The sequence below is a fragment of the Humulus lupulus genome, chromosome 1 (genome assembly GCF_963169125.1).
Source record: "Humulus lupulus chromosome 1, drHumLupu1.1, whole genome shotgun sequence".
NCBI lineage: Eukaryota > Viridiplantae > Streptophyta > Magnoliopsida > Rosales > Cannabaceae > Humulus > Humulus lupulus.
The window spans coordinates 23,770,391-23,783,846 of NC_084793.1; the positions used below are offsets into that span (position 1 = coordinate 23,770,391).

General features: G+C 34.5%; 1 protein-coding gene across 1 annotated transcript; it reads right to left on the minus strand.

Annotated features, from left to right (window-relative positions):
• Positions 1 to 369: 369 nt before the first annotated feature.
• LOC133818426 (agamous-like MADS-box protein AGL61) lies at positions 370 to 1,234 on the minus strand. Its single transcript, XM_062251328.1, has one exon. The coding sequence runs from the start codon at positions 1,150 to 1,152 to the stop codon at positions 568 to 570; it is 585 nt and encodes a 194-aa protein (XP_062107312.1). The 5' UTR covers positions 1,153 to 1,234; the 3' UTR covers positions 370 to 567.
• Between the last annotated feature and the right edge of the window lie 12,222 nt (positions 1,235 to 13,456).

The following is a 13,456-nucleotide window of genomic DNA, read 5'->3' on the forward strand; positions in this document are numbered from 1 at the left end:
AATAATGATAAAATGTGACAAGTTGTACTTTTAATTTTCGGTATAGAGAAAGGGTGGTAATTTTTTTTTTTTTTTGATAATAGGGTGGTGGAATATCATTACTATTATAAGAAAAGAGTGAATGATGTACATTGAATTACTTAGAAAAAGAGTAATGCTTGTAAATACAAATAATGACTCAAAAGCTAGAAATTGTGTATGATAGAGTTATTTAGTTTATTAGGCAATTTGAGGAGTTCACTTCATAGCCACATTTTTCGTGACAGCAATTTCAGTCTGTGCCAGTACAAATCTTCATGTGGAAGCAAGCTAATCATAATAATTTTAATAAATAAATCATTGCATTAAAAATATTCCACCAAACTCAATTATTATTATTATTATTATTATTTGTGTTTTCATCACAATCTCACTATGACTGACAAATAACGGGCCAGCATAACGAGTTTTCAGAAAAGCCCAAAACATATTCCAAATAAAACCCAAAACTTTGCAAGTTATTAAGCACATAACCGCTTCATTACAAAAGTAACATAAAATTAGACAAAATTTAGAAAAATGGCACATTCATAGCCAAAACTGTAGATCTTTTAGAAAAATATCACCATTACTTATTGTATTGTGGGCTTCTCTCGTCAGAGCCACATTGTCCTTGAGCATCTCCAGTGAAACCTTCAACTGCTGAAGCTCATGGAAGCTGATCATTTCATCTTCAATGGCGGATTCCCACCACCACATCATCTTCTTTCTCTGGCCATTATCATAACAGTCTTTTCTGATCTCCTCATTGAGCTCTCGTCCCTTCTTTTTCTCCTCTTCCAGTTGGGTTAGAAGACATGAAAGTTGGTCGTTGAGCTGTTGATCATGGCGACCGATAACGTGGCCGTAATGATCAGTAGAGTTGTTGTTTTGATGGGTGAGAAAGCGGCGGAGGAGGGAGTGGAGTTCGGGGTGGCCAAATGCGAAGGGCTTATTGGCTGGCGAGAAGACGATTAGGGCAACTTCAACTCCACAGAGTGTGCAAAGCTCACTAGCTTTCTTGAACAGACCTGATCGTCGTTTCGAAAAAGTCACTTGTAGATTGCTCTTGTTTTGTATTTTAGCCATTTCAATCTTCTTCCTATCCACCTTTGTTGTCGAATTCATCTTCATTGATCAATATATATAATTATATGTGTATATATGTGTATATATGTGTATAGATGTAGCTAGAGATAAGTACTTAGCAGTAGCATTGTAACACTATATATATAGGTGTTTGGTTTGGTGTCTATATATGGAGTGTTAATTCTCTATATTACTCTACTATATCTATGTAATTAATCAAAGATTTTTTGAGAGTTATATATTGATGATAATCTTAATCTCTATATCTAATTAATATAATAAACTGATAATCACACACACACACACATATATATATATAAGGATTTTGACTTTAATATACTCAATGTCAACCCCATATATATAAATAGAATTACTTGCAAGAGAGGTTTAATACAATGACAATGACTTTACTAGCAGAGAATAAAGGAATTGATTAGTAATAGTGGGTTTTATAGTTAATAATTAAAAAATTAAAAAATAAGATTACAAACGAAGAAAATATAATATATTTGGGTAAAGCCAGCAAAGATACTTAGATATATATTATTGCTGGTGCAACAACGTTTTAACTGATACTTTCTTGACACATTAATATGTAGTTCAAATGGAGAAGTTAAAAGAAATTTTAATTAATTAATTCGTACCCAATTAATTTGTGAAGAAAATCTAGATATATATATATATATCAAATTGGCATATGCATATCGCATACTATAAATAATTAGTTATTGTATTAATTTAGCAAAAAGGAAACTTTAAAATTGTTAAGTAGCTGCAATCTGTTGTATATGTCTTATATTTTATATATAATATATTAAGAGAGATTGTCTTGAAATATAATTAACTGCAACTTTTATACAAATGAATACAATGGTTAATTAAGGGCAGGTTTGGTATCTCGTATTGTATTATATTGTATTTTATTTTTATTAAATTATATTATATTTGGTATGTAATTGAATTATATTGTATTAATTAAAACTAAATAAAATATATATTTAAAAATGATGTCATAGGTGATACTATCCCGACCCCAACTCGCAGCCCCGACCCCAAAACTCGGCCACGTACCCCAACCCTAAACCTGACCCCGACCCCGATCTTGAACCCTGACCCCCGAACCCGGCCCTGATCCCAACCCCGCCCCCAGCTCCGGCCCCAAACCCGACCCTGCCCCCAGATCGTGACCCCGACCCCACCCCAACCCCTAAGCTAAACCCGTACCTCGACCCCAGCCGGGCCCATGCCCCGGCCCCCAACCCCATCCCATACCCCAATCTCGGCCCCGGACCCCAACCTCGGACCCCAACCCCGAACCCCGAACCCTGACCTCGACCCCCAGCCCAGGACCTTGACCTTCGACCTCAGCCCCAGACACGAACCTCGACCCCGATCCTGTCCTCAGGCCCTGACTCCGGCCTCCGACCCTAGCCTTGGCCTTAGGCCTTGGGCCTCGGACCCTGGCCCCAACCTCAACCTTCGGCCCCTGACCCCAACCTCAACCTCAACCTCCGGCCCCCGACCCCGACCCAGTCTTAGATCCCGGCCCAAACCTGAGCATCGGACCCGAACCTCGACGTCGACCCTGATGCCCCACCCCAACTCCGGCACTGACTCTGGACCCTAACCCCTAGCCCCGACCTCAGCCCGGACTTACCACAGTACAACTTAATTTAAAAAAAATACAATACGAGCTAACACATACAATTTTTTATGTATTAATTAATACAATTGATACTGCATAAAAATTTGTAATTGTGATAATTAATAGAATACAAAATTTATTCTAAACATAATGTTCTACTTGTTTAATACAATACGACTTCCTTTTCCATATTCCAAGGATGCTCTAATTAAGTAATATAATAAAGTTGGATTAATTATTAATCTTGATTTATTATTATCTTTTACTATCTAAAAGCAAGAACGATATCTGTTGTCAGTTGTCACTATCATAAGAAAGTGACAAAAATAAAGTATTTAGACGTTACGTTAAAATGTCGATTGAGATTTATTTTATGTTACATACGTATAGCTTGTATATTATTATATTAAAAAAGGATTACACTGTTTTAGTATTCTTTTATTTGTTACTTACCCTATTATAGTTTAGACAATATACCAAAACTCTTCTTTATATTTGATAAATTAGTATTAAAATATATCATTAATAATTTTTTTATCAAATTTAGTTTCAATATTACTAAATCTCTCTATTTTTGTAGAGTCCAAGAACTTTACTTAGTTAGTTAGATAATAGTAGTAATAGTAATAGCTAGTAATAGTTGTAGTATTTTTATAACTGTAGATTTTGGTTCAAACCAGGACTTAGTTGGATACTCGTAATAACACTTGTAGATTTTATAAGTTTAACCTATAATTTAAAAATATTAATTATAACCTAAGGTTTGATTAATATGACTGATTATGGAGATGATAATTATTATACTATAAGGTTTAGATAGACCTAATAAGATATTAACACTTGTCTTGTGTATGTTTAATGAGAATTAAGTATTTTTGAGGAATAAGTTTATTAAGAGAAATATTTGAAAATCCTAGGGTCTACCAGCAATTTTGAAATCGTTAAAGGACTTAGTCAAGGCTGTTTACTCAATTCAAATTAGGCTGAAAAAGTATAATTACGTGTATAATATTTCAGCGTATGCCGATATATCGCAGCTCTAGGGGCGATATATCGCCATACGGGGATACGAAAAATACGTAGCTTCACACGACCACCTCGACAAGCCTTAGGAGCATCAGTACAGGCGATATATCGCCTAGCATGGGCGATATATCGGCTGTGGTGCATGGTTTTCAAACGATTTTGAAACCGAGCTCATTTTAATCCTTAACCTCTTGATAAGTCCAGAATCTTTCTGACCGAGTCTTCAGCCTCTGCTGAACGATTATTCAAATGTTTTTCAAATTAAAAAGTCATTATTTTATTCAAGCTAAATGAAGATCTTTTCATTCTTGAACTCTATAAATAAGACCCAGTACCCAGCCATTTCTTCATTCATCAAGCTGAGTTCAGAGCCTACAAGCTGATAGGATTACTTTAGAGTGTTCACTACAAGAAAAAATGCTTTTAATAACACCAAAAATGTGTTATCAAAACATACCATAACACTTTTTGATGTGTTAAGACCGACTATGTTATCGTAGGTCAGGGTACTTTACATAACACTTTATCATTGTTATACAGATGTGTTATTATACTGTCAACGATAACACACTTTCTGTGTTATTTTAATAAATAGATAAGTGTTTAATTATATTATTTATAGTCGATTATATAACACATTTCAATACTTATAAATTTGTGTTATACTACACTTTAGTATAACACATTTTTTGTGTTATACAACACTTTAGTATAACACATTATTTGTGTTGTATAATGAAGTTTGCATAACAAAATTCTTTACATAATAAGTGTTATTGTAATAGATATTATAACACAATTTTCGTATTATTTTAATATTTAGATAAGTTTAAATTCTCATTATATATTCATTTATATAACACTAATTTATTCTATTATATTTTAATTTTTTTTATATAATTAAAATCAGCTTTCTAATATATACTAGTATTATCAAATGAATTTGATTTTCAAATAAAAAAAAGTAAAAACATTCAACATTGTATTAACAATCCACAAATTAGTTTAAAACATTCAACACTGTCATCAATAACAAAATGTTCTTTAAGTATTCAAGTAGTCTTAAATATTCAACATATTGAAAAGTTACTACTTTCAGCACAAAATATTCTACAACTACCCAACACAAAGCCTTCAAAATTAAGTATCATTTTCTCCTCCAATTGATGGAGAAAGAGACATTTTTCTCCTGCAATAGCAGATAAAAGGTAAGGTATATGCTTAAAAAAATTAAATAATATGAATCAAATAATAAAACTGTATACAATATAAGACCTAAGCAAGCAATACCAGGTGAACATACTTCAAAATTCAAAATACTGCTATTACACAGTGAATAGATACATATTATAGTAAACAAACATTAACATTTTCAGGTTGAAGGGGCCTCAATTTCACCCTAAAGACATCTTTGGTTCTGGTGCTTAATTACTAAGACAACATGCTAAAAGTTTGGGAGATTTGAGTTACAAAAGCATTTAGAATGATACTATTATTTCTAGGGTAGATCCATCGAATCTCATATCTCATTTAAAGGAGAGGTGTAATAGAATATGGAGCTCAAACATGTACTAAACTCTAGACCTTAAGTTATTTGGGCACTAACAGGTAATTACAAAACAGTGATACATATTTGCAGTCAATTACACTGATATAGTACAGTGTAGTGTTTACAATCGTACAGAAATTACTGTAGAATCCTCAACCCAATGCAAAGAAATAAAGAAACTTACACACATTCTGCTGGCCAAGTTCCTTTAGATAGGGATGATAAGAGGCGAATAAGTTCCACAATCCTGAAGGGAAATTCACCTTCTAGGTTACAAAGAAGACACCGAATAGGACCATCAAAAAAACTTTCTCTGTCCCAAAACTGACTGCAAAGTGATTCCTGAAAAATTTAAAGCAATAAATCCAATCAAAAAACGACGAAGGAAAAGAAAAATGTCAACTTTAATAGAACCACCAATGAAAAATCAACAAAATAATCAATAAATGACCCTGAAAGACAATCATTATGCAGCCAAAAATCTCCCCGATAATTAAATACTGTAACAGTATAGTGCAGGGGGGAAAAGAAAAAGCCAAACTGAAATGCATACCATTAGAGCATTGTTTTCTTCTTTTCCCAGAAGTGATGAAATCAGATAAAGAAACACTGCCCATGTTAGAATTAGTGGGCCTGCTTCCTTAGTTTCAAAAGCATTAAAACTTGACACTATTGCATCCATCTCTTGGACATCAATTAAGGAAAAATGATAAGAAACCTGCCTGAAGAATAGTGCAAGTGTTTTACAATAACGAAAGGCAAGGTAAAAAGAATAGTGCAAGTGTTTTACAATAATAAGAAAAACAAGAAGAATTAGTCTGACCCTTCTGTTACATAGAGGATGATATTGAAAGTGATTGAACCCTTTAATAACCTGCCAAGAACACCAACAAAACGAACCAGAAAAAAGAACAAACACAAACAAGAAATAATGCCAGAAACAGAAACAAATCACAAACTTTAATGAATGATAGAAACAGTAGTCAAAAGAACACCACAATATACATGGTTCTACAAGCAAATAATATAATATCAAGATCCTTAAAAGAAACTTCAAGGCAACACAAAGACAGATGAAGTGAACCAGCAACAAATTTTCAGTAGTCCATATAATATATTCAAGAATTTCATTCTCTGCATTTCATGAAATCACCACAAGCATTTAAAGCATTGGCTCCCAAGAAGCTTCTCATACACCGAAGCAAATACCCATTTAAACTCAAACCAGTAATCAAGAATCAAGCATACAAAACAGAGAGCTTGTGCTAGTAACAAGAAAATAAAACGCAGCCAATTTATACAGAAAGAAAGCACTTTAAAAAGCATGAAGAGTCCATATAAATAAGGATATGATGTTCCTATACAAGGTGAACATCTTTCATCCAATAATTCCTTCAAGCTTTTATCTTGAGATAATGTTACAACTAAGAAGGTATCAAGTGTACAAAAAAAGTGTAATGTGTTGTATAATAATGCAGAACTCATAATGAACTACCATGTTTCCTTACACCTGTTACCAAACTACAAACTTTGAGTACTTATTTCAAATAAAAATACTCACACAAATGATAGCTTACTTATAATATAATCCACAAATATCTAAAAGTCACAATACATATGTAAGTATTCAAAAATCAATTAAACTCAATAACCAATATGAAATTCTTCTTCTTCATTGATATAGTCATATTCCCTGCTTAAAATATAGAACTCAAATTTCTACCAATTAACACAAATTTAATTGCATTCACCATGTCTGAATATATTCTGAGAAAAAAATACTAGAGATTGTTGGGGTTTTATGCCCTAATTAAAACCCAAATTCTTTGTAATCTCATTTTATTATCAATAAAAGAATAGAAATCATTTTTTGACTTGGTCAATCACTTTGCTCACATGTTTTATTTTCATTATTATTTGTTTAATATAAACTTCTATTAAATCCCGAGCATATAGCTAATCTTATTTATAGTGACGTAATCACAGTGGAATATAAATATGATTATATGTTCAAAAATAAGTTAGCCCTAAGATTAGTGTTGACGGTAAGAACTCGTCAACGATTGATGGTTAGAAAACTTCAATCTCAATGCTACAGGAAGCTTTGAATCAGATAGAAAGAACTCTAATCAACGGAAGAAAACTCAGGCAACAATGAAAACCAGAAACATATCTTTCTTAAGTCTTTTTCATACATTTAGTTTTCCAACCCCTTAGCCTGAGGGGTTGGAGCCTATTTATAGGGGGGGGGGGGCTCTATTGGCCCAGAATACAAACAAGTTCCAGACCACAGGGACGTACACTGGTACTCTGGTAGTGTAGTGGCTCAGGGTGTAGTGGTGTCTACCCTGGTGGTGTCAGAGTCGTGGCCCAGGACAAAGGACTGTCGGCTCTGGCATATGGTCGGGGGTGTCCAAGTGGTACCACCACTCTTCGTACAGGTCCGTACCGCCACTACTCCTCAGACGCAGATCATAGGGTCGTGCCTCTGTTCTCTCCACAACCGTACGCCTCGTGTCAGTGCGCGTGTTCCGTACTCGGTCGTCCTCATCAATTCCCGTTCAATGCTTCATGTTCGTTTGGCATATCAACAAGGTTCCCCCAAGTGATCCCGTGCCTATGTCAAGGAGGCTTCAACCTATGCATGTCCTGAGAAGTCAAGGCGCCAGGGGTCAGGGCTGGCTTGTGCGGATCGTATAGACGCGAGGCTCGCAGCATGAGTGTCGTGGCACGGCCACACCCTCGCATAGCAAGGCTACCTCGCGTAGTGAGGCTACCCCTTTTCCCTCAGGTGTAGGCATGGCTCGAGATACGGGCGTTGCAACATGGCAGCACCCTCGCATAGCGAGGCTGTCTCTCCTCCCCCCGGGTGCAGGCGTCGCGAGGTTAGGAGCACGGATGCCACAACAAAGCCTCACCCTCGCATAGCGAGGGTGCCTCGCGTAGCGAGGCTGACCTTGATGCCTGATGGAACGGGGCGCATGCGGACGACCAGCTCGGGACCCTCGCATAGCGAGGGTGAAGTTTGGATTGGCAAGTGGCCGAAGGCCCTCGCCCAGTGAGGGTGACTCTCTTATCCCAACTCCCTCACCATCATGTGACGCCCTTTTAGAATGTCTCGTAGTATAGAACTTCACTCGTGAATAGAATTCACAAGGAAAGATTTCCACATTTACAATTAGTTAGTGCACCGGATTTACACTGACTTGCCAATCTACGATATGATCTACTTACACATTACAGTGTTATGTTCTTTCCAGAACATTAGCAAAGTAGATAAGATCAAATGTATTTGTTACATTGGACAGGACCGATATTGACAGTTGATAAGATAAGTAAACATACCGTTATTATCTATTCTAGTCATATCATATAGTTGACCATAGGTCAATTCAATCTCAATTCTGAGTGGTTAGTATTCTAACTGATTGTATTATTTGAGTTCTTTGACTTGTTCGTTACCAGCTTACCCTACGGACTAGCCCATACTTACATCTTGGGAACTCGGTAGTATAATTGAGTGGGAGTGTTAATCGTAGATATGAACATCTATAGCTTCTGATGAAGAAGTGAAACGATGGTTTCCTTTTAGTTTGGTTCAAGGTGATAAATGATAGATATCTCATTTCAGTAATTAAATTAGTTTACTGAAATATCATTTACAAGGAACTAAGTGTTTTAAGGATAAAATACAATGAGGGGTAAAACGGTATTTTAGTCCTCTCTCATTGTAGACCGTCTATAGAGGATTGAGTGACAATTATGGTTGTAACAATGGATAATAAATAACGTATCTATATTTGTTATAGAACGTTCTATGAATTCAAGAGTGCAATTCCAAGTCTATAGTGGAGTCACGAGGAATTAATAAGTTAGTAAATTTATTTGTTAGATTTATGATAACTTATTGGAGCTTGATTTCATAGGCCCATGGTCCCCATTGTACCTTGGATAAAATCATCTAGATAGTCTCAATTAATTGATTTAATTATCAATTAGAATTATCAAAGTTGACCAGGTCAATTTTGGATAGTTTCACAGAGTTGTGTAATTTTGAGAAGAAAAGAGAAATTATGGCAGATTTATTAATTAAGATAAATTGGTATCTAAATTAATAAATAAATTTAAATCAAGGTTCAAATTATAAATAATTAATTTGATAAAGGATTTAAATAATTGTTTAATTAATTAAATCAATAGAAAATAATACATGCCTTGATTTTAAGTCCAAAGGGCTTATAATCAAATGAGAAATTTCACGGGCCTATAGCCCATGATAATTTCGACCTAGGGCTTCAAAATGGCTGTTATTTTATTGATTTTTTAATTAAATTAAATAGCCTAATTGAGTCTATAAAAGGAGTGCTTAGAGAGAAGATTTTAGATATGACAGATAAGTCACAAGTCAGATTTTCTGATAGTTTTATATTCTCTCTAAACACAAGTCCTTTTCTAAGCCACTTTGTTATTTTCTCTTCTTCTCTCTATATCTATCTCATGTGTTGAGAATTGCCCACACTAGTCTAGGTGGTTCTAAGGATACATTGGAAGATCGTGAAGAAAATAGAAGATCGGTTCAGTTTCTTGATAATACTCTGCGACAGAGAGGATACAAGAGTTAGAGAAACTAAAGGAATGACTCTTAATTCCGCTGCGTATACTGTAAGTATTATATTATTTGTTTCTCTTTGAATTCAATTTTAGAAACATGTTTTAGGCTATCTCGTATTAATTTTTTTAATATTAGATATACATGAAAATAAATAAAGATCCTGTATAAGTTTTTCGAACATAGATATGTCCAAACATAGCAAACAAGCAGAAAATGAAGAAGAGGAGAAAAATAAAGCAAGAAATAAAAATAGAAATGTAATACGTGATATGTACTAAAAACCTTTTAGTAAAAAAATAAAAATCTTCAAATATATATATATACTAAAATAGGGAGACAAATTACTTTGCTAGTTCATATAACCACCAAAATTTTCTTCTTCTTTCAATTTAGTTTGACTCCTTTCCCACTTCGCAAGTAACCATAGAAAAATCATTATTGGATACATATATAATATATGTATATAAATATTCATACATATAATTTTATATAAGCCAAAGTGAAAACCAAAAACTGATTTCATTTCAATTAAAAATAAAGCAAAGTCAGTTTTTGACAGCTATTGTCGTCTCCAAAAGTGAGGACCTCAAAGTTCAAACACATACCATGTATTGAAACTCAAAGAAATCAGAGAAGCATGTGGCCCCCGTATCTCATCATTGTCATTTTTTATCTAGGTAGAGGCCAAAATAACATTAAAATGCAGAAGAAGAAAAAACAGAATCCATTTAACAAAATAATGATTAGAGACAGAAAAAAAACCATTAAATCCCACATCCCCATCTAACCCAATAGAACAACTTATGAACCTTTATATTGCAGTGAATCCCATCACCTCTGTTAAACACTTGGGTTGGGGTTATAAGCTTAATAAACACTTGGGAAGTAAGGTTCATAGTATATTTTAGTTTCGAGGTGTAGTGCGGTCATAGAAGCATTCAAGGTATTCCTTATTCTAGTTCCTTTCTATATTGATTCTTATAGTTTTTCTACTCAAATCCTAACTTGTATTCTCTATTCTTGGTTAGGCATCTAAGATCGTGAACGTAAGATTCTTGTTGGTAAGTATCATTTCAATGGTGTAGTTCGTTCTTTTCATCTCTTTTCTTTAGTATACTCACCTCTCTATTATGGTTTTTAGGAGTGTTCCAAAGTCCCGATCTTGTTCTCACATTCCGGTTTTTGGTAAGGAAAATAGGGTAGATTTGTATGCTTTTATGTTGTTCATATATGTGTTATATTATTTCATATAATATAGTATTACATTAAATAATGTGACAAAATGTGATTTGTCACACAAATGTGATTTGTCACACCTTGTAACATATTATTGAGAGTCACAAAATTGGACACATGTGTGTGTCCAAATGTGACATATTTTGGAGTTACAAAATCAGTTACAAATTTGTAACTCCCAAATATTACCCAATAATGTGTATATTATATGTTACACATTTGAGATTGGATTTCATAAACCCATATGAGAAATGGCTGATAGAGATGTGATTGTAACTCCCATATAGTGTATGGAAGTTACAAAATCAAGTGGGAATAAATTGGAACGTTTTGGAAAAAACTGAAAAAATTTGTTGCTGAACTTGACTGAGCGCCGCGGCGCCTGGAACAAGCACCGCGACCCTAGTGGTTGACAGCTTCTTTGAATTTTGGTTTTTATCCAATTTTGAACGTTTCCAACAGCCAAGTAACTCCCAAATCTCTATTTTAATTCCATAAAACATCCAATTAATCATTGGTAACAGCCATGGGGTTGGTGGAATTTGAAATTCAAAGGGTGTCTCAAAACTCTATAAATAGGAGCCTAATGCTCACTTGTAAGACACACCATTTTTCATCCACAAAGCACTTGGCTGAAAAAATACACCTTGAGGCTTGATAATTCCAGAGAGCTATTTCCTAGAGAGATCCCTTAGTGCTTAGAGAATAGAGGGAAATAAGCTTTTGGACAAAGGTCTTGAACCTTGTTCAAGTTGGTGATCCCCACTACTCTAAACTTTGGTTGTGTGGGAGTTTGTGTTTTCATTCTTTTGTTCTTCTTATTTACTTGTATTGTTATAGTATTGAGTTTGTAATCTTCTTCTTCTACATCTTTTTATTTACTTGTATTTTGAGCAATTGAGTTGTAATACTTATTTAATCAAATGTTATCTTGTCCATTGTTTTTTTGCATAGAGTTGTATTTGGTTTTTCCATAATTCCATTGAGCAATAATATACATTCTCTAACAATCAAAAGCTTATTTCTCTTTGTTTCAATGGAAGGGGAGACCATCAAGATCATGAACCAAGACCTAGTGAGGTTGGATAGGTTTGATGGATCCAATTTCACTAGGTGGCAAGACAAGGTGAAATTTCTTTTGACAACACTCAAGATAGCCTACATCCTTGAGTCATCCTTGGCACCTCTAGCCGAGCCATCCGACAAAGACACTCCCGAGGAGGTGGAGAAAAGAAGGAAGAGAGAAGAGGACAACCTTCTTTGTAGGGGTCATATCCTTAATGCCCTATCCGATAGGCTATATGACCTCTATACCAATACCAAATCCGCGAAGGAGATTTGGGATGCCTTGGAGAGTAAGTACAAGGCTGAGGAAGAAGGTACAAGAAAGTTCTTAATTTCTCAATATTTTGAATTTTCTTTCATTGATGGGAAAACTCTTTTACCTCAAATTCATGAGTTACAAGTGATTGTGAACAAGTTGAAAATTCTCAAGATTGAGCTTCCCGAGGCCTTCCAATTTGGTGCAATAGTGGCAAAATTACCACCAACTTGGAGGAGCTATAGGAAAAGAATTCTCCATAAGAATGAGGATTACACTTTGGAAGAGATCCAAAAACACATTAGAATTGAAGAGGAATCGAGAATAAGAGACAAGGGTGTGAATGAGTCTGAAGATGAGACTTCCAAGGCCAATGTGGTCTTACACAAGCATCCCAAGGGCAACAACAACAACAAAAAGGGTAGTGGGAACCCTTTAGGTCCAAAGAAAGATCATGGACAATTCAAAGACGTGAGAGGTCATTGTTTTGTTTGTGGAAAACTCGGGCACTATGCTAGAGTATGTAGGTACCGAAAGGACCCACATGAGAATGAGGTAAATGCTATAGAAAAGGAAGAATATATCCTAGGATGATTACCATGTTTATGTGCCTTGTTGGGAATATTTTTTATTTTGTAATAAAGCTTGTACTCTTGAAAGCTATCAATAAAATTAAATTATTATTCTATGATGATTCTTTATTTTGCTATGAGACATTTGTGTGAGACATTAACAAAGTTTGAAAATGAACTTGTTAAAATAATAGGTAAGTGTGTACACCTATTATTTCATAATGTGACTATTTGTTTGAGAAATTCTCACATTACACTTGTGTTCACATTTTATTTTGTGAAATATATAAAAGAAAGCAACCACGTGAAAGTTACTTTCAAATAAGTGTGCCTTGCTTTAGCAAGTAAATGAATCAAGATAAACATTGAGGTTTTTTTTTTTTATCTT